Source organism: Sceloporus undulatus, chromosome 2 (assembly GCF_019175285.1).
Source record: "Sceloporus undulatus isolate JIND9_A2432 ecotype Alabama chromosome 2, SceUnd_v1.1, whole genome shotgun sequence".
In the NCBI taxonomy this organism is placed as follows: Eukaryota; Metazoa; Chordata; class Lepidosauria; order Squamata; family Phrynosomatidae; genus Sceloporus; species Sceloporus undulatus.
In genome coordinates, this window is record NC_056523.1 from 148,991,214 (window position 1) to 149,013,851 (window position 22,638).

General features: G+C 41.1%; 1 protein-coding gene across 1 annotated transcript in view; it reads right to left on the minus strand.

The window, feature by feature from the left end:
• The window catches only part of NPLOC4 (NPL4 homolog, ubiquitin recognition factor), a 64,812-nt gene extending 42,913 nt beyond the window's left edge, over nucleotides 1-21,899 (minus strand). Inside the window, exons 1-4 of the mRNA XM_042449143.1 lie at nucleotides 21,744-21,899; nucleotides 10,632-10,712; nucleotides 8,340-8,452; nucleotides 3,179-3,358 (exon numbers count right to left, since the gene is read on the minus strand). Of these exons, the coding sequence (XP_042305077.1) occupies nucleotides 3,179-3,358; nucleotides 8,340-8,452; nucleotides 10,632-10,712; nucleotides 21,744-21,758 (389 nt within the window). The 5' untranslated portion in view covers nucleotides 21,759-21,899. The remainder of the gene's footprint in view (nucleotides 1-3,178; nucleotides 3,359-8,339; nucleotides 8,453-10,631; nucleotides 10,713-21,743) is intronic.
• Between the last annotated feature and the right edge of the window lie 739 nt (nucleotides 21,900-22,638).

Sequence of the window (22,638 nt, forward strand, 5' to 3'; positions counted from 1 at the left end):
AACTGGCCCTAAGAAAACAATTTGGATTACAGAAACCCATCAGTATTTCAGTCAATCTGTACATTATTTCTCAGCCTTTTTACTGGTGAAAATCCATTCATGCACAAACAATTCTCACCTAGCTCAGGATCGACTGACTTTTCCAAAGAAGACACCAGGCAGGCACACAGGCATTAGTAGCTGCAGGGAAACAGCAGCTGAGACATGGCATTGTGCCCAGGCAAAATGCTCCTTTTTCTATGGACCATGGTGGGGAAAGTGCAGCCCCTAGACCTATTTCTGGGGCCCCAGGACCACCATAACAACCCCCCCCCACAGTATCGAATGTGGTATGCAATTTTGGCATTTGTAGAGGATGGGTGGGGCTCTTTTAGAACCAGGAGAACCCCTTTCCTCAACATTAAGGGGCCAAAGTTGACATCCAGGTTATGTCTGATTAGGAAAATAGGCACTCAAGCTAAAATGCCTCAGAACAGGCCAAAAATGTGATCAAATCATGAGCAGGGCAGGGAAAAATCCACCCCAAAAATGTCATGGCTGTGGCAGGCAGATATACCACCTCCAAGGCTTCCTGGGGACATGTGACCAAGGCAGCCACTCAACCTCTGACAGCTACCACCTCTGCTAAGAAACAGCTGTTATAACTGGGGTCTACTACTAAGGCCCAGAAGGTTCTGTCTCCAGGGGTATGCTCTGCTTTGCTCTGCCTAAATCATATTAATGTTAGTATTTATAGAAAATGTGGATATCCTATGGTTTAGCAACAGACATTATAGACATTTTGTAATTTAGTGGGTCTCCCTCCACTACTGCCCAAGCCCCCAAAGCCCCAGGCCCTCCACAGCCATGGATTCTCAGAGATCCCACTGCATACCACACCTGTCTCCACCATCCTGGAGAACAGCGATGATGCTCAAATTATGAATAAACAGCTCCACTTACTATCTGTACAGACTTGATTTACTCTGTTGCTCTGGTCTTCTGGACTAACTGAAAGTTTGCCTACACAAAGATACATTCATTTGCCTACACGAAGACATATTGCGTTATACCACCTGCCAGCAAACGCTAGGCTGAGAGGCTATTTCCTCGTCCTCCTTCCACCTGGGCCACAGCCTTGCCTCGGCTGCTGGACTTGGGCTATGGAGGGCCAAGAGGCAATAGGTCTTAAACTGCACTCCCTTCCCTTCCTTCACCACCCGCTGATGAACGCCGGGCTGAGAGGCTGTCTTTTGCGCCCTTTTCCACCTGGGCTTTAGTGAACATTTAGGGGTGTCTGGAATGGAGAGTATTACCTCGGCACCAGCTCTTCCTCCTACTTTTTTTTCTTGCGGGTTTGGATCGTACTATTTAAGAGTATGTATTGCTTAACATGCTTTTATTTTAAGATTGGGATGGGGATTGAGAAGGGGATTAATTTTGTACTTTATTGATTTGCTATGTTAATTGATATCCATTTTTATTGTTATTTTTATTATTGTTGTTATTTGCTATGTATTCTTTTTGCTATTTATTGCTATTGTGAATTGCTGTTATTTTTATTGTTATTGTTATTTGTTATGTATTTTGGAGATTAATTTTGTATTTTACTGATTTGCTATGTTAATTCTTATGCACTTTTCATTTTTATTTTTATTACTGTTATTTGCTGTTATATGTATTTTCTTTACTGTTGTAACCCACCCGGATTCTTTGTGATTGGGCGGGCTATAAATAAATTATTTTATTATATTCCTCCTTACATGTTTCTGCAGCTATTTATGCTTGCTACATCTAGAGCTGTCCTTCTCAGGCTTTGGTGCTCCAGATGTTTCTGACTTCAAGTCAACCAATGAAAAGTCCAGGTCAGCTACACCACTGATAAGCAGGCCTGCGAAGTTAGAACAAATGTACCAACTCTGACTTCAAGATAAAAACTTATATTAAATGCCTGGCTCATTGCAAATTTACTTTCACAGGAATTGTGGAACTCTTTCTGGTTCAGAAAACAAATAAATATTTTATATTCTGTCAATCCAAGCCTGATGAATCATGAGGTGGTGATGAATTGTCTTGTACTACGATTTTTCTACAATAAATTTATTAATTAATACTTTGTCGCTGTGTGCCTCAAAGTCATTTTTGATACATGAACCTATCATATGATTTCTTCAGAAGGGGTTTGCCATTGCCATCCTCTGAGGCTGAGAGTGTAAATTGTCCAAGGTCACTCAGTGGGTTTTTATGCTCAAGCGGGGATTTGAACCCTGGTCGCCAGAGTCACAATCCAATGCTCAAACCAGTACACCACACTGTATGAAGAAGTCAAAGTCAGATAGTTGAAAAACATATGAACTAGAATCAAAGTTTTTGTGTACTGACTTCAAGGCTCTGCTGTTAAGATACTAAATGGAAACAAATAGGATGACTAACATGTTGAGTAGCAGACATACTTCAAGCTATTGACACTGGCTAATATTTTTCAAGTTACTACTTTATTTTGCAAAGCTATAAATGGATGGAGACCACATAACTGCCAAAGTTGATCCTTCAATAAGAGAGATAGGAGTGGCTGTTAACATTCTGGTGGAAGAAGGACAAGGTGTTTGTATGTTGTTATTTTTTGAAGGATTAGGTTTACAAATCCTCTCAAGCCAAGTTTTTGTGTTTGTTTTAGTGACAAGAATGCCAGGGGCATCTGGATTACTGAGCATATGACTCTGTATTTATTAGTCCCCAGTCATATAGCCTCTCTGTTTTTAATCACTGTTTTACATTTTGGACTGTACAGAAACAAAGGTGGAAACTCTATAAGAACACTGTTCAAATTGAGAAGTTGGGCTTTCTAGGGAAATCCCTAGCATTTTGTTCACTATATGCCCTGGAAGTCAATTAAACAATTCTCCCCTTTAAAAGAAAAAAAAAACCTTCTCCAATTCCACCCCTTACCAAGGCACCTTGACCCATGTAGCATGCCCAGATATATCTTATTACCATCTCCTTCTATTATTCATTTACCCCTTGACTGAGCAAAGGACTGGGTGTTGAAAGATGAATCACCAAGAATTAAAACAATCTAGGTTTCTACCTTATTTAGAGGTGAGAAATAAAGGGAAGGGGCATACACATAAGAGAACAGGGAGACTTGTGATAATCCTTATGGAACAATTTTCAAATGCTGGATAGAAAACATATTTACAGTTGCTGGTCTCTGTTTCTGTAAATTTTCCCATCTTGTTTTATTAGGTACTGGTCAATTTCATCTTCCACCACCTGGGGAACACCTATTTGGCGCACTCCTTGAGAACCTGAGACATCCATGTTCTCAGAAGAAGAACCAGGTGGACATGAGGGAAAGAGAAACAGCATATCTCCGTGCCTAGAGGAATAGACATGAATATGACAGAACTGTTACAGAATGAACATCATTTTCATAAGATATAACCACATCTAAACATCTCAAGTATTTAATTCAGGAGTACTTAGATGATCCAGGAACAGTTTGTACAACTGGCAACTCTACAACAGTATCACTTCACATTATCCAGAGTGTCCTTTCTTGTCTCATAATACAGCATGAAAATGGACTGAGGCTCCTGATAAAGAAAAACAGAAGGGGACATTTTTTGCTGATACACTCTTCTTCTGCAGGTACCCTGTGCTATCACCCTCACTGTTCTGGAAGATTCCCCAATCTTCCAGGGTGGTTTTGCGAGACTGTGTAGGAGGAAAGCAATGAAATCCACACATCTTTCTACCAGTAAGGTTCAAGGAATTTCTAGATCCAAGTTTAAAAATGCAAGAATCTGATGCTGAAATTAAGATCTGCAGTTTCAATGAGCAGAACAAAATATTTGTTCTTTATTTGCTTTTATTTCATAGTGCTTTATTTCAAGCTACATTTCTCTGAGAAAACACTTTTTCCAAAATGAGCCAACTTAGCAGTATCACTGAACTTCTATACTGTGTTACATATTAAGGCACTCCTATCTCTCCACTCATCATAATAGAAAGAGTATAAACACTTAAAATTGAACTGTTCCCAGACTATAGTACTAAATGACATCTTTTCTTTCTAATCCTCTCCCACAATTATTGACAGGCTGCCAAGCCCAGCAGACAGAAGGGTGATTCACCAGGAAGGTGATGACTAACCTATTCCATCAAGGCTACCTTTTCTTCTCACAGTAGTAACACCGTAGGGCTGACACAGAAGACAACTGGCTGCTTGTCGCTAAAGAGAATTCCCATCTAAGGGAAGATGAAAACGCTTCCTCCCTGTGGGCTTTTCAGAGACAAGTGAATATTTTTGTTTCTTTCAGTCATCCTTTGACAGACAATTAATCATTGCTCTGTCCATTTTCACTATTACTTCATAATTGTGAATTACTACTGAAATGCCTGCATATTTTCTTATTTCATCACAGTTAAAGTCCTGCAGAACCTGCAGCTAGAGTTCCACGTTTGGGGAGAACTGTAGTGTGTTTCAGTAATTAATCTCTGGGTAAATACATCTTTGATGGAAAGTCACTAACTCACAAAGTAGAAAACTATGTTCAATGTATGTGCTTTGTCAACTACAGGAATTTCAGACCCATAACACACACTTTGAAGAATAGAAATGGTATTGTAAATCAAATCTAAAGAGGTTTACAGTCTCCCAAAGTTATGGAAATCATTGCAAATAAGACACTGAACCCAAAGTCAAAGCCAAGAACTTTAAAGATAGCTCATTCTTCATACTGAAAAACATACTGAAGGATCAGACAGGAGGGAAGCAAAATAGATGTTATAGTGTGCCTAGCTGATATGTAATCTGAGATTATAACTCTCCTTTCTGCTTCCTCCCCTTATCAGCTATTTGCTTGGAAAAATACTAAGACCTCTTTCAGTCTTCCTGCATGATCCATAGATTTCAAAGGTGTCAAGTTCAAGCTAAGTGCATTATGATCAATTATGAAATCTAAAAATCCTTAGAGAGATGAGAACTACCATATGTGTACAAGAACCTTACCCTTCCTGACTAATTAAACAGACCAGAATAGGATTTGCTGAGTGGATAAGGGGAGTGATTAACGCCTCTTTACAACAAGGCAGGGTCCCAACACACCTGAAGGAGGTTGTGGTCTTTCTTCCAAAATACCTTGTTTGGAAAAACCTTTCTTGGATCCAACTATATGAGATAATTATAGGCCAGTCTCCAACTTTCCATTTTGGGGCAAGGTATTACAGGGTGTCATGGATTCTCCAGGGATTCCTGGATGAGACAGATTATCTAGATCCATTTCAGTTTGGTTTCAGAGCTGGTTATGGGGCAGAGACAGCTTTGGTCAACTTGATGGATAATCTATGCAGAATACTAGACATAAGGAGTGTCTCCCTGTTGGTTCTGCTGGACCCCTCAGAGGCTTTCGACCATTGTATACTTCTGAGTCACCTCTCTGGGATGGAGCTCAGAGGTACTATACTACAATGGCTCTGTTCTTGCTTGGGTGGTGCTGGGGGAATCCTGCTTGACTTCTTGGTCATTGGCCTGTGGGGTCCCTTAGGCGCATTACAGACCGCCGGATTGCGGCGACCTGCCGCCGCCGCCGCCGCCTGCACCATCCAGGAGCCGCAACCTTTAAACGGCGCGGTTCCCGGACGCTGCCGAGAAGGACCGCGGAAATCGCGCTCCTTCTGAGGCCCCGGAAGAGGCGCTGCAAAGCGCAAGGGGCGCATTTGCGGCGTCATTTCCAGGGCGACATGTGCGGACGCAACGCATCCAGCACGTAAAGATGGCGGCACCCGTGTGTATAGGGCACCGCCATCTTTACGCCCTTGTCACATGCTAGGGGTGAGGCCAATGTGGACGCTAGGTCCTTGGCCAACCCCTAGCACGTGACGGGGGTGTATTAAAGGCCCGTCTATAACGCGCCTTAGAGTTCAGTCTTGGCCCCAAAGCTATTTAACATCTACATAAAACCACTGGCAGAGGTTATCCAGAGTTTTGGAATCAGGTGTCACCAGTATGCTCATGATATCCGGAGGCTGTCAGGCTTTTTCATACTGACAAGAGTTGGGCTTTTAAATGCTGTGCCATTGAGATGCATAGTTTTTAAATATATATTAGTACTTTAATATTTTAACTTTATAAATCATGTAATGGTTTTTTAAACATTATATATATATATATATATACACACACCCACACACACACACATACATACTTTAAAATGTTTTTGTATGGTTTTAAATTTGTTGTTTAGCCACCTTGAGTCCCTATAGTGGGAGAAAGGCAGGATATATACTAAATAAATCAATAGAAATATATAAGTAGTTATCATGCTAACAAGATAGAGGTACCATTGATAGTAGACTAATCTCATCAGGAATATAGTGTGTGTATTCCCAGACACTGCAAAGAACTAAATTGGCAATCTAGGGTTGTCCCTGAAAGACCAAGTGGCCACCAGAGTACCATATTTACTGCTGTATAAGACAATTGGGCGTATAAGACGACCCCCAACTTTTGAAGTTAAAATATAGCTTGGGATATACTTACCGTATAAGACAACTCCCTCTTTATACCAAATAAAATTAAAAATCGGCTATGTGTGCCCGTTCCCCAGGCCTCTGCTGAGGCCTGCAAAACCTGCCTCACATGCAGGCAGCATCCTGGCCTACTATAGGCCGAGTTAAAGGGGCCTGGCACCCACACGTGCCGGCTTCAAAGATCCTCCAGAGGCTTGGAAGCCGGCAGCTGGCTGCGCGCATGTGCTGGCTTCAAGGGGCCTTGGGAGGCCTGGAAGCCGGCAGCTGGCTGTGCGCGTGTGCCGGCTTCAAGAAGCCTCTGGAGGCCTGGAAGGTAAGAGGAAGTTGGTGTATAAGACGACCCCTGAATTTTGACACAATTTTAGAGGGTTAAAAAGTCATCTTATATGCCGGAAAATACGGTACAGCTGTGCATTTTGCCAAATGAGCATGGTGCATCAGCTGCACCCTGTTCTGCACAGACACAGGGAGGCCATAGTGATTCCTCCCTCTGCATGCTTTAGACAGGATTATTATAATGCACTCTGTGTGTGTGTGTGTGTGTGTGTGTGTGTGTGTGTGTGTGTGCGCGCTTCTAGAGACTTCTCAAAAATGGCACAAAATGCAGCTGACAGGTATTAACAGAGACACCATTTCTTAGATGGCTATATTATTTGCCAGCACATTCCTAAGCACAAGTTAAAATGTTGTTCATTACTAGAAACATCCTCAACAGCTTGAAGATTGGATACTTGAAGGACCACCCCTTGTTACATGAGTCTGCACAAACTTTACACTAATCTGAGGCCTTGCTCTAACTGATACCATCTGAGGTTACACTATTATTGACTGACATGTCACCTTAATTTTGGAAAACCCATCCTAGAAGCTTGCCTACTACCCACTCCAATGGCCTTTTCTGCATCACATGAAGCGTTAATCCTTCCAGGCATTTTGGATAACAACTGACTGCTGCTGCCTATTCTATAGGCACTGCCATTTCTGTTTTTTCCTCTTGCTGAATGTCATGTTATTTTTTTAAAAAGTCTGGGAACTTATATTAAAGTATGGCTCATTCATTTAATTAATAAATAAATAAATGTCTACATTAGATAACAATAAGTAATTGTGGGCAGTTATTCTTATCCTGCTTTTCTGATGGTTTCCAAATCAGCTTACAAAAGGTAAACATATAATAAAATACATTTTAAGACACTGGCATTCAATCAGCAAAAATAGTTATGAAACAGTAGAAGCACTGGTACTCTAGATATACACCCCTGCAGCTTGAACCTAAGCACTAGATGTCACCCTCCAGGGTGACAGACAGTATAGTTTTGAGGCAAGCCTGGAGATGCTTACATGTGTAACTGAATGTTACAAAAATTAGTACTAAATAATCTCATCAAATAGAATTCCCTTTATTCCTTGTCACTGACAGTTCTCTTCTGATTAGTCCTTTCCTTTCATGACCAACATACACTAATAGAAGCTGATTTCCAAACAATTTTGGAGTTACTAATTGCTCCACAAGTTAGCTTACAACAATACAACACACAGGGAATGGGTTGAAAAAATAGTTGTAGCCAATAAAAATGCATATAAACAAATTGTAAACTATAATAACAGATTAATAAGTAGTAGCTCAAATTTCTGTCATATTACAAACTAAACTACTTCCACTACCCGTAAGCTTAAATAAGAAAGGACACTACAGAAAGAACACTGCAGCAGCCATTTCTTCTCAGTTATCAGACACTGTACTGAAATCTTATGTAGACCTTCTAAACCGAAGCCAAACCTGCTTTAATCCAACAGCGGTCCCATGTCTTTTGCTGACTACTTACTTTATTTTTAGCAAATTGAGGGATTTATTGGGAGATGATGTGATCTCACCAGTCCTGTTTCTATTGATGTATACAGAAAATCCATTATTTCTGAAACCAAATTCTTTTGCAACCTAGGAAAAAAGAAGAAATAAGATACTATCTAACGCTTGCACTGCAGAAAAATGAGAGACTATATTAAATGACAGCCATATACAAAAATACTGTATGAAATTTGTGCCACAGGTATTCATGAAGATTAATAAAGTGAAAACCACAGGTTCAGAAATGCATGTTCAAACAATCTACAAGACAACAATATTCATAAAGGAACCATATATTAAATGGGTTAATCTTACAAATTAAGGAGCAATCCTAAATTAGACTTGCAATTAATGTTAATGTTAGCTCCAATGTTAATGGTTAAACCATTCACACTCCACAAGGAAGAAGCATGCAATACCACAATCCAATTGCTTTAAATGGTTAAACAAATTCATAGCTAAAAAGAATATCAAGTACAGAAGGGAGAAAGAGGAAATAGTCACTAAAATCTCAACCCACTATCTTGATCACTAAAAGCAGGTGAGAATAACAGCAGCTGTTTAGTAATATATGCACTGAGACAGCAAATTACTTTATTTTGAAACACTCAAAATACTGTACACATAATGTCCATCAGAACTTTATTTAGTTGACAATGAAGCTTTGCCATGAGCAAAGACACCATGACTTCATGGAATTTGCGCTCAACACAGATTCTCATAAAATATTTCCTCTATTGACAGAGGTCCAAAATACACTGCATAAAGAATCCAGTTTGAGACTGTTTTCATTTCCCTAGCTCAGTGCTAGGGAATCCTGGGAATTGTACTTTGTTGTGGCACCAGAGTCCTCTGATAGAAAAGGCTAAATGTCTCACAAAACTACAATTCCCAGGATTCCCTAGCACTGAGCCAGGGCAGTTAAAGTGGTCTCAAACTAGATTATTTCTGCAGTGTGTTTTGGACCAGAGATCAGTAACTCTTAGATGGCCTTGCTTCTCAGCCATAATTTGTTCTCACCACGTTCCTGCACCCTCCCAGACGGGGTGAATAGGATCTCCTGAAAGCATGCCAAATGTAAGACGATGCACAACTGTGCGGGGTGGGCATCAGTGTCCGTTCATAGTTAAGGAGAGTGATCAACACTCATTCCCAAAGTAACAAGCTTCAAATACTCAGAAAAAACAAGATGTCCCATGAATTTCTAATTATCTCTGAGGCTGAATATAAAATCAGTATGAGTCCCTGCCATTCTCTTGTGCCCCAATGCAGCATGAAAAAGAGATTTCACACATTCCTAGGTATGGGGTAAAGGTTGACACCCTCTCAAATTCTTTGTACTCACTGGAGCAACAAAAAGGAGTTGCCAGTGGCAAGCTGGCATATTCATTTATGGATGCTAATCAACTGGAAGGCTAACATTAGAATTCTGATGCAAGCTACTGCAGATTATGACAGTATGTGAGTTCTATATTTGTTTCATTCTACTAGTATTAGGCCATGCCTCTAACTGCAGTTTTTGCCAGTTTAATAAAATTTAAATTAAGTGTTAATTTTATTTTAGTAATTTAAAAACTGAAATATCACATTTTGTTTTTTATGTTGCATGTGACTATAGGTTTTTTTTAAGTGCATAATACACACAGTAATAGATCCAGCCTAATTAACACTCACTGAGATGCAAGTTTCACTGAATTTAGTGTGACTCAGTTCCTAGTACTGTATATATGTTTAGGACAGAAACCTGAGGTCATATAAGGATAGCTGATTTTGCATGGCACCTAAACTAAGAAAGAAGTAGATGTATGAACCTAGTAATTTTCCACTACAATCATTGTTTTGGATTATAACTAACCTTAACAACCTACTAGACTGTTAAAACCAATCAGCATGGAAAGTATACCACATTTTCTATACAGTTTGTAGGTGCCATGCTGTATTGAACCATCATGTCTTACCTATCACCACCAAAAGTTTAAAATAACTCTGACAGAAACAGCACCTGTAGCATGTTAGGAAGAGTTAGTGTGAGGCTTGAATAAAGATGTCAAATGTGGGTTTATAAGAATGAATGAATAAATAAATAAATAAATTTAATTTTTGAGAGATTAGCATGCTAATGATTTGTAGAGCCATCACCACTCCTTTCCAATTATGTTAAACCATCATCACAGAAAGCTTCTCTGTAAATCCAACCAAATCCTAAAGAGCAGGTGTAGAGAATGGCAGTGACCAACACCACACCAAAGAATATGCCAAGCCAGAATACCTTTTTCAGAAATGTTGCTGCAGTTTCCCGTTTTGTTGCTGTGATACGTTTCACTCCCTCTGGCGACTGGACACGGATTATCTATTAAGAATTTTAATGATTTTTGGAGAAAGTCAGACAACAGAAACTGCCATTGCCTAACAGCTTTGACTTCTGAAGCAAAAAAGACTGAATACAGAGTATTTGCAATGGAATGCATGAAACAAACCAGTATAACACCTCTGTTTGTAATCTCTACAACTAGAATAAGGTCAGTTTAAAAATAGACATTCTAAAGCACAGAAGTGATAAGAAGAAAAACAGTTATTAGCAGCCAATTATAGCCTATTTTACATTTTTATTTTTAAAATACCATACATAATACATACAATACTGAGGCAATTTGCAAGAACATTTTGCTGAATGACCTTTGACCTGTTGAATTTTAAAATCACAAATTGGAAGAATTACACACAGGCTTATTTATTTAGACAGTATAAAATGTACTCCAGTTTACATCACTAACGGTTTGCCATAATTGTCCACTATTACCAGGGACAAAATGTGGAACAAATCTGAGACCAAACTGTAGGACAACTGCAGGACAAAACTCAGCCCAAAATGTAGGACATTTAAGAAAAAGGGAGGACCTTAAATGTCTTACATTTTGGGATGAGTTTTGTCCTGCAGTTGTCCTACAGTTTGGTCTCAAATTTGTCCTACATGTTGTCCCTGGTAATAGTGGATAATTATGGCAACCCGCCAGACAGCTAACACCTCTCATTTTAGTGGAAAATCAACTTCTATCTTCAATAAACTAAGGTCTAATCTTCACTGTAGAATTAATGCAGTTTGACATCACTTTAACTGCCATGGCTCAATGTTGTGGAATTTGTGGTTTGTAGTTTTGTGAAATATATAGCTTCTAGTGCCCCACCAAACTACAAATCCCGGAATTCCACAACACTGAGCCATAAAAATTAAAGTGGTGTCAAACTGCTTTACTTCTGCAGTGTGGCAGCAGCCTAAGTCATACAAATTACGTGATATATAAAATAATGGAGAAAATTCCATTATTCCTTTACTCTGGAAAACAGTACTGGAAGGTGAGCTGGGCCCTGAATCAATGGCTAACTTGTCCTGGATTTCTGGATGTATGAAAACATTTTCCACTCACAAGTTGCAACACACAACCACACTGGCATGGTGGGGAGAACCAAGCAAAAATCTACTATAAGATATATTAATAAAAATACTGCCTAGATTTCACACGTGAAGAGATTTGGTTAACAATGTGTACAAGAACTGCCCTAAGTTTTCTTTTCTTCCTCAGTGTGGTAAGCTGTACTGTATAACCAAGTAAACCACAACAGAATGTTGCTCTTTGTTGCTATGTTCATTTTTACTACACTGCATTCTGTCATGTCAGGTGGAATTATGAAAGGTGAAAACAAACTGCATTAATTTGGTGGGAGGATATAGAGAAATTCTAAGCACATGAATGAAGAGGACTAGCACACAATGCTTTAAAGATAGATGTATGTCAATATTGTTCTTTATTTTGCCTGTGTTTGGAATAAAACTGTAGAACATTTTCTATGCTACAAAGATAGTGAACTTTACCTTAAAGGAGTTCTACATATTAGTGAGTGCCAAGTTTAATAACATGAATTAAATGTGATGGACCTTTCACAGAAACAGGACAAAAAAAGTATCAGGGCACACTATCCCAGCTGTGCTCTTTATGAAATTTACTACGCTTAAATCAACTTGTTAGTTTCAACTAGAGTAGACTCAATGAATCACTGGGACTTGTTAAGTCAACACTTATATAAATCCCACTGATTCAATGAGTCTATTCCAGTTAGGACTATCAACTGGATTTAGCCCACTGCCAAGAAATAAAGTTTAATCTCATTAATTTATTACCTATACACACATATTGGAAATATTTACTGTAAAGTATTTAATTATAAAATTAAAATTATTTCCCAGTCCCTGCTCCTACCATCTCTCCAAAAAATAACAGGAATAAAAAGCAATCCTATTCACTCTTAGCTGAGAGTAAACCTCACTTAACTCATAAGAACTTCTTTCAGAATAAATATGCATAGCACTTGACTGCAGAATCAGCAACAAAGCTGAATGTTTTCCTCTTACAATACCCCAAAGTGCCGTATCCATGTAATTCCCCACTGTATTTCACCCTACAGTGGAAACTGAATGACTAATCCTATGACCAAGCCATACCATTATCTCTAGCAACAAGCCCTGTGAATGTTAAAGTCTTATGTAAGCGGTCTGTTCTTTTCCATTTGAAGAACCATCTTTGAACTGGACATTCTATTGTCATACAGTCTCTGTCATGGTTACAAACAGAAAGTGACTAGAGTGGGCAAAGAGTCTTTTAAAAAACAGACACTTTTACAATGCTCACACACAGGTCAAAAAAAGGACTGAAAGGAAAACTGAGAAGCTGAGATATCCAGATGTGGATGGGCTGATAGTTGGCAGTTGCCTCAGAAGATGCCCTAAAGCACAGAAACCATCCAGGAAATCTGCCAAATTAGATGTGACCTATAAACTAGAATCTTGTAACATGTGTTGAAACTTTCACAATCAGCAAAAGCACCCAGTTTTCTGGATAGGGGTTGTTGTTGTGTGCTTTCATCTTGTTTCTGACTTGGTGAGCCTAAGGTAAACCTATCACAGGGTTTTACTGACAGGTTTTTTTTAGAGGGGGTTTGCCATTGTCATCCTCTGAGGCTAAGAGAGTGTGACTTGCTCAGGGTCACCCAGTGGATTTACATGGCCAAGATGAGATTCAAACCCTGATCTCCAGAGTCCAACGCTCAAACCACCATACCACACTGGCTCTCCACTTATCTGGAGAGAAGCAACTAAAGAGGAACATTTCACAAAGATTTATTAATCTGTCAATCTCTTTTGTAAAATTGCACTTAGAGGATAAAATTATTATTATTTTATTTATATCCAAGAGAACTATAGTTACTGCACAGTCCTAGTAAATAAATGAGTCAGCATGATGTAGTAGTTTGAGTGTTGGACTAGGACACTTACAGACCAGAGTGTCAATCCCTGCTCTGCCATGGAAACCCACTGGGTGACCTTGGGTAAGTCACACTCTTGGTCTCAGGGGAAGGCAATGGAAAACTCCCTTGGAACAAATCTTACAATTACACAAATGACATGACGGCACACAACAACCACCGCTAATTAATCTGTTGACTAATCTTTAAAAATAAACTGTCTTATCAAGGAGAACTAGACATTAGCACCATGCAGACATTAATAATCTACTTTTTTAAGCAGGTTAAGAGAAATATGCTAAAATTCTACATGGTAATTAGCAAAATCGCTGATTGAACTGTACAAGAAACAGGTTTAACTAGAACTACATTTAAGCCACAGCATATATAACCTAGTTTCTGAAACTGAAGGCTATGATTGCATGCCAAAAGTGGGCAAACAACTCCCTACCTCTCTATTGATATAGATTACTAACATTATCAATTTGTCCCCATAGAAACATCTAGGCAAAACTGTGACAAAGATTAGATGCTGGCAACCATTTAATACCTGTCATTTTAAGCAGAAATGTGACTAAAACTCATGCTGCCCAGTATTACCCATACTTCACACACCTGACTGCACACGTTCAGACTATTGACAAAAACAGACTCAGAAATACTTGGGGTACCAATGATATAACAACAGTTCTTTCCACATACTAATGTTCAGTGTGATTTGCAAGAAAAAAGATACAGAAGTACAGTGTGAACACAAAATCTAGAGTAGAATAAAACCAGAAATACATAACATATCAAAACAAAGAAGTGTGTGTGTGTACATGTATGTGTGCACTTCAAAGATTTAAGACAAACTCTCTATGGCCTGATACAGACAGCCAAAATAAAGCTGCTTCAAGTCACTTTGGAGGTATGCTGTTTCAATGATACATGCGTCCTAAGAGTCCAGAAGCCGCACCAAAGCCACGCTCCAGTCCTAAGGACTGGAGTGCAGCTTTGCTGCAGCTTCCAGACTCTTAGGACGCATGCATCATTGAAACACCATATCTCCAAAGTGACTCGAAGCAGCTTTATTTTGGCTGTCTGTATAGGGCCTAAGTTATTCTGTAACTAGTACACCAGCTCTGTATTCCCTCACTCTGTCTATTGGCCTCCTGTGGTTTCTCCCAACTGTATGTTCACAACTATGTGGTATGATCCTGTATGCACTACAGAGGCTTCACAAAGGGATGTATCCTCTCCACTATATAGAATTTAAACTTTAGAAGCCAGTTAGTGAATATTCCCATATATCACATTTAGACAGTCTTCAAAATCTCCAGTAAATTGGGTTGGGGCAGTAGCTCAGTGTTAAGCCCACAAAAGGACTCAAATTCAATCTATGGCATCCTAAATTTAAAAGGGGTCAGGCAGCAGGGTAACCAAAAGGCCTCTGAAAATCTAAAGTCTAACATTCTGGAAACCTACTGTAAGTCACAGTAGACTGTAATGGTTAGACCAGGGGTAGGCAACCTGTGGCCCGCGGGCCGGATGCGGCCCGGCGAGGCCTTGGGACCGGACCCAGCCCAGTCCTGCCGCCGACTGCCGCCGGGGCCTTTGGCATCTCACGTGAGGGGCATGGTGGGGCAATTGTCTATAGAAGCCTCAGAAACATGCATTTATCTTAACATTTTTTAAAAAATCAGCAATTTTTTTCGCATGTCCTCCATTTTTTATTTAAAAAGTGCCCTCCATTTCAAAATTTTGCGCTACATTTGTCCCGGTTTATTTATTTATTTAATTTTTTTAAAATTTATTTATTTATTTAATTATTGGCTTCGGCCCCCCAGTTGTCTGAGGGCCAGCAACCTGGCCCCCGGCTCAAAAGGGTTGCCTACCCCTGGGTTAGACAAAGAACCAAGACATAAATCACACAGGCTGCATCAACACTGCAAAAATAATCCAGGTTGACACCACTTTAACTGCCATGAGTCAATGCTATGGAATTCTGGGAAACGTAGTTTGTTGTGGCACCAGAGTTCTCTGACAGAGAAGGACAGAACAGCCTTGAGCCATGGCAGTTAAAGTGGTGTCAACCTGGATAACTTCTGCAGTGTGGATGCAGCCATAGTCTGGCCTATTAGAAAGGCAGCTTCAGTTCAGACTCATGGTGACCCTGTGGATGAGACATCTCCAGGAACCCCTATCTTCCACTGCCTTGCCCAGATCCTGCAGTCCTTGCCCATAACCCCCCTGGTATGTGGTCTTCCTCTCTTTCTTCTACCCTCTACCTTTCCTAGCATTATTGTTTTTTTCTAGGGATCCATGCTTTCTCATTATGTGTCCAAAGTATGATAGTCTCAGCCTGATCATCTTTGCTTCCAAGGAGAGCCCTGGTCTGATCTGTTCAAGGACCCATTTCTTTGTCTTCTTGGCTGTTCATGCTATCCTAGGTACTCTTCGCCAACACCACATTTCAAATGAGTTGATTTTCTTTCTGTCTGCTTCCTTCACTGTCCAGCTCTCATATCTGTACATGGTAATTGGGAATACAGTGGCCTGAACAATTCTGAATTTAGTGCTCAGTTGTATGTCTTTGCTCTTCAGGATCTTTTCCAGTACTTTCAAAGCTGCCCTTCCCATTCCTAGTCTTCCTCTTATTTCCTGACTGCAGTCTCCATTTTGGTCAATGTTTGATCCTAGATATGTGAATTCTTTAAGTATTTCAAGCGTTTGTTCTCCACCTTCAACTCTTTGCTTAAACCTCCCTCTCCTCCTGTCTCTTCATCATTCTCTCCTAATGACTTTGCTAATTATTTCATCTCAAAGATTACCACTATTCGCTCTGAGATAGTCCCTCCTGATTCTTCTTCTGCTCATCATCTTCTATTGCCCTCGCCTAACAAATTTTCTGTTTCCTCCTGCTTCCTTGGATGAACTTGCTACACTTCTGAACTCTTGCAAACCTGCAACTTGTTCTCTTGACCCAATTCCTACTCGTCTTCTAATTTCTATAGCTCCTTCTTTTCTGCCCTCGCTTCCATATCTTCAATCTCTCTCTCACTACAGGCTCCTTCCCGTCGGACTTCAAACATGCTCTCATTTCCCCTATTCTGAAAAAAACCTTCTCTTGACCCCTCCTCTTTGTCTAGCTATCGTCCGATTTCTCTTCTCCCCTTTCTTTCTAAGGTTTTGGAACGGGTTGTTTATTCTCGCTGTCTTGAGTTTCTTGAAGCCAACTCCATTCTTGATCCCTTTCAGTCTGGTTTCCACCCAAGGCATTCTACAGAGACAACTCTCACTAAGATCTCCAATGACCTTTTACAGGCCAAGGCTAATGGCCTTTACTCTGTTCTCATCCTTCTTGATCTGTCTGCAGCCTTTGACACCGTTGAGCACTGTCTCCTAGTTGACATACTTTCTGACCTTGGGTTCTCAGACTCTGTTCTTGACTGGTTTAGATCTTACTTGTCTGGCAGATCTTTTGCAGTGGTTGCTGGCGGTCAGACTTCTTCTCCTGTTCCCTTATCTGTTGGAGTTCCCCAGGGCTCTGTTCTGGGTCCCCTTCTGTTTTCTCTCTACACACTGTCCTTAGGAGAACTCATTAGCTCTTTTGGCTTTTCCTACCATCTGTATGCCGATGACACCCAGCTGTATCTTTCCGCCCCTGACCTTTCTCCAAGGCTTGAACAGCAAGATTCGTCTTGTCTCACAGCTGTCTCGCAGTGGATGCGCCATCGGCGTTTGAAGCTCAACATGTCCAAGGCGGAGCTTCTTGTCTTTCCTCCTAAGTCCACCCTTCAACACTACTTTTCTGTCTCTGTGGACAACATTTCCATTCAACCAGTCCAGCAAGCCCGCAGTCTTGGTTTTATCTTTGACTCTTCTCTGTCGTGTATCCCTCAGATCCAGACCACAGCCAAGGCTTGTAGATTCTTTTTGTACAATATTGCCAAAATCCGACCATATCTCTCTGCCTCTACTGCCAAGATCCTGGTCCATGCCCTAGTGATCTCCCGACTGGATTACTGTAATGTCCTCCTGGCTGGGCTTCCTCTTTCTCACCTCCATCGTTTAATCTCTGTCCAGCATTCAGCTGCACGCATTATCACTTCCACCCACCGCTCTGACCACATCTCTCCTGTGTTGGCATCCCTTCACTGGCTCCCTCTTCCTTTCCTCATTAAGTATAAGCTCCTGCTGTCAACGTTTAAAGCCCTCCATGGGCTGGCCCCTCCTTACTTATCAGACCTTCTTTCTCCTCACCTTCCCACTAGGACCCTCAGTTCTGGTAGTCAAGGTCTGCTGTCTCAGCCCAGGATTTCCACTGCCCCATCCTGGATTTGCCCCTTTTCACTCGCTGTCCCTCACTCCTGGAACCTTCTTCCCCCACAAGCAAGAGCCATCACTTCTTTAACCAGCTTCAAAACTGAGCTGAAGACCATCCTGCTCAGAGAAATGTTCCCAAGCATTGCATAACTGTCACTTGCTATTTGATGTTCTTTTGTTGTCTGTTTTATTGAATCATTTCCTGTATTGCTATGTATTTTACATGTATTATTCTACTAGAGAGGCCCCTTCCCCACCACCTCTCCTTTCCCCTTTTGTGTCGTGTCCTTTTAGATTGTAAGCCTGAGGGCAGGTGACCGTCCAATTAAAAAGATTGTATGTACAGCGCTGTGTAAATTTACAGCGCTTTATAAATAAAGGTTAATAATAATAATAAATAATAATTCAATTTCCTTGTTGTCTAGATTGAATTTGTGTATTTGTTCTGTGGTCATTATTTTTGTTTTCTTTATGTTCGGCATCAGACATGTCCTTTGCACTTTCATCTTTGACCTTTCTTATTAACTGTTTCAATTCCTGAAAGTCTTCTGCTAATAATATGGTGTTGTCTGCATAGTTTAGGTTGTTAATGCTGCTTTCTCCTATCTTAACTCCTATTTTTACTGATTCTAATTCCACTTTTCTTATGATGTTTTCAGCATATAAGTTAAACAAGTAGGGAGATAGGATGCCTGACCCCTTTGCCTACTGGGACCCACTCTGTTTCCTTCAATTCTGTTCTGACGGTGGCCCCTTGCCCTTGGTACAGATTCTTCAACAGGCCTATCAGATGTAGTGGCAGCCCCATGTCTTTGATTGCATTCCATAGCTTTTCATGATCTTTACAATCAAATGCTTTGCTGCAGCCTATGAAACACATGCTGATTCTTTTTTGAAATTCTTTGGAATTCTTTACATGTGTCATAATGCTAAGATAGTTCTTTCCCAAATACTTTAAACAATTAACACTGGACATTAATCATATCAATAAGCTTCCTTAATAATATCAACAAGCACCTTGGCTTACCCTTCTTATATAGGCTAGGGAGGAACTTTTCACATAAAGTAAACCTCACCAAGTTTCTTCATATAAATCACTTTAGTACAAACCACAGTAACCTATTTGAAGTTTCTGTTACTCAGCTGGGAGTATAACACCCCACTACTTTCTAGAGCAGGAGCTAAAATAAATAAACCTTTTAAAACAGGTTTATCATCAGAACAATTCTCCGGCATTGTGGTCAACCTATCAGGATACTTTCAATTCCAAGGTTTCTAAAGCTTTGAAATCAAAAACAGTCTATTACACTACACTGAATTTCATAAGGCAATGAGTTGACTTTCCACTGAAACCAACATCACTAAATCTGCACACTGAATTTATCACACTTATTCCTACCCATAGGTCCAAAACACACTGCAGAAATAATCCAGTTCGAGACGGCTTTAACTGCCCTGGCTCAATGCCCGGTAATTCTAGAAACTGTAGTTTTGTGAGACATTCAGCCTTCTCTGTCAGAGAGCTCTGGTGCCACAATAAACTACAATTCCCAGGATTCCCTAGCATTGAGCCAGGGCAGTTAAAGCAGTCTCAGACTGGATTGTTTCTGCAGTGTGTTTTGGACCACATACACGTGGATTGTGGACAAGCAATCAAAAGTCCTAGCAAGACAATCTTCATGAAGTAGAGAAAAAGAATGATAATTAAAAATATTTTGGGATGGGCTGGAGAACCAAGTGCTGTTACAGAACTGTAAAATCCAATTAATAACCGAACTGAACAACCAGATTTCAAATCTGCCCATCATACGGTGGTTGGCGGCTGGTAAATATAAAGTCCTCCATAAAATCCCTTCCACAAGAGGCTAGGCTGGCCCCCTCTCCGCTCTCCTTTCGCTGGCAGGCAAAGACCTTTCTGTTCAAGCAGACTTTTAATAAGTAACTGTTTGCAGGGAATTTTTATGGGAGGGCAAGGTATTTTATTTCTAATTTCTAATGCTTTTTAATTATTATTATCTATTATTTATAACATGTCCTTTTAATGTGATATTTTAATTGTATTGTTTTTATTCTTTTGAGAGCTGCCTCTAAATGAAATAAATAAATAAAAGCAATGTGCTTATATGAGTCTAGTCTAAAACACTATTCCTGTCCCCAGAGAAAAGGCAGATACCACTAAAACTAGTTAAGCAGAGCCAGGGCTGTTACAGGTTCTTATCAGTTTTACATTAGTTTGAGTCATGGTTCTGCCCTGAAGAGTTCTGGGAAGTGTAGTAACCTGGTTTAAAAAACCTTTCTCCTGTCTTTTGGGTAGAGACAGGATTCCCCATTCTCTCTGGGGAAAGTGGAAAGGGAGAGCGGTATTTTACATTTTTAGGGGAGGTGGGCGCACAAACAGTCTTCAGTAGGAACCCCCCCCCTACCAAAAGAAAAAGGTTGGGAGACATTTGGTCACTTGAAGATGAGTATCCACAGGGGATCTTGTAGCACCTTTGAGACCAGCAAAAGGAGTCCCAAAAGTGCTACAAAATCCCTTTACAGACTGATTCCCCAGACTAGTGATCCCCAAACCGTGCCCTTTAAGAGATTTTGGACTTCAGCTCCCAGAAGCCTCAGTCAGGTTGGCCAATAGCCTGGGATTCTGGGAGCTGAAGTCCAAAACCCCTTAAAGGGCACAGTTTGGGGACTACTGCCCTAGAGGCTGGGTCTTTGTATTCGTCCCTTGAAGTTTTTCTCAGCCATCGCTTCCTTCCTTCACAAAACCTGAGGAAAGAATTCAAAGAGAAATAGACCCTGATAAGAGTCGCAGTGGTCTGAGCATTTCTAGAGACCAGGATTCAATTCCCAGCTCAGCCATGAAACCCACTGGGAGACCCTGGGTAGGTCACACTCTCTCAGCCTCCTCAGGGAAAGGCAATGGCAGACCTCCTCTGAACAAACATTGCCAAAAATGAAAAACAGAGAACAGGACAGGATGGCCATGAGTCAGAAATGGCTGGAAGGCACTCAGTGTGACTCTGGATACCAGGGTTTGGTTCCTGGCCATGGAAGCCCAGTGGGCGACCTTCTCCAAGCCACGCTCTCTCAGCCTCCTCAGGGAAAGGCAATGGCAAAACCCCTTTGAGGAAATCTTGCTAAGGTGGCCTTAAGACTTGAAGGCACACAACACACACACACACACACACAGATTGTGTTTGAACTATGTTGTAACCCACCTCGAGCTGTGAGGAGAGACAGGTAGGAATTATTATTATTATTATTATAAGACCTGCCAGCCCCATTTTGGGGGAAGAAGACCCAAGAGGGAGCATGGCTGCTGTTGTTGTTGTTGGAGGAAGCCGGTCTGGACTCTGTGGCTGTCTCCACACTGAAGGTATAATCCGTTTTGGCAGCGGTTTAACTGCCATGTTAAAAAAAGGAAGGGCAGTTTGTTGTGGCGCCGGAGATTATACCTATATCATGTAATCTGAGGTGCATCATCTGAGCCTCCTTTCTCAGATGAGTATAATATAGTAATACTACTATACATGATATACAATATACAGCCACCTGCCCTTCCCAGAATTCCACAGCATGGAGACATGGTGCTTTAAGAAGCGGTGCCAAGGCGGATTATTACTTCAGTGTGGATGGATCCCGGGACAAAGAGGAGACACAGAAGAGAAGGAAGTGGGGAGGGAAGGGAAAGGAAGGGAAGGGAAGGCGCCCCTGTTTGCCCCCGTCCGAGGCCCCATCGTGAGCCCTCCTTCCCTCGCTCCCTGGCAGCCCCACTCACAATGGTCTCCGCCATCGCCGCTCCTGCCCCGGCTCCACTCGCGCCGCCTTCCCTTCCCTGCTTCCTTCTCTGCCGCCAAGAAGACTGCCGCGTCACCGCTCCCGCCCGGCAACGCCAGCCCAGGCAACAAGGTTCCGGGGAGAAACGGTCCGCCTCCCAGCAGGCCCTCCTTCCTTCCTTCCTTCCTTCCTCCCTCTGCCCCGCCTCAAGCCCCGGGCGGCGAGGGGGAGGAGGGAAAGAACAACACTCACAACAACAACAACAACAACATAATTCAAAGACATAGCCCTGTTAGTCCGTGGGATCAGTACAATACAGTACAGAGATCTTTCTTGTAGCACCTTTCAGACTGAGTCATCATCACTCACTGAGGGAAAGAGGCAGCATGGGCTCCCCTGGGCTTCACTCTACTTCCTCAGATGCAGCTCAGGTTATCTTACATATCACATATATTATATTATACACATCTGAGAAAGCAGGCTGAAGTCTGGGAAAGCTCTCGCTGCCAACTACAGATGTTATCCAAACAGTCAGCCCTGCTTATACACACAGATTTTTTTATACATGGATTCAATCATCCACAGTTTGAAAATGTTCAAGAAAAGTATACATTTCAATATCAAACCTTGTTTTCCCATTTTTTATAAGGGACACCATTTTGCTATGTCATTATATTTAATGGGACTTGAACATACACCAATTGTGTTATTCACAGGGATCTTGGAACCCAACCCCAGTCTATAACAAGGATCCACTGTAATATATTCACCACAAAACAGTTCCAGTGAGAAAGAAAAACGGGAGGTGTCTCAAGAAACCAGGATGGATGACTAAGGAACTTTCAACCGAGATGAGTTTGAAACGCAACATGTATAAGAAATGGAAAAAGGGGGAA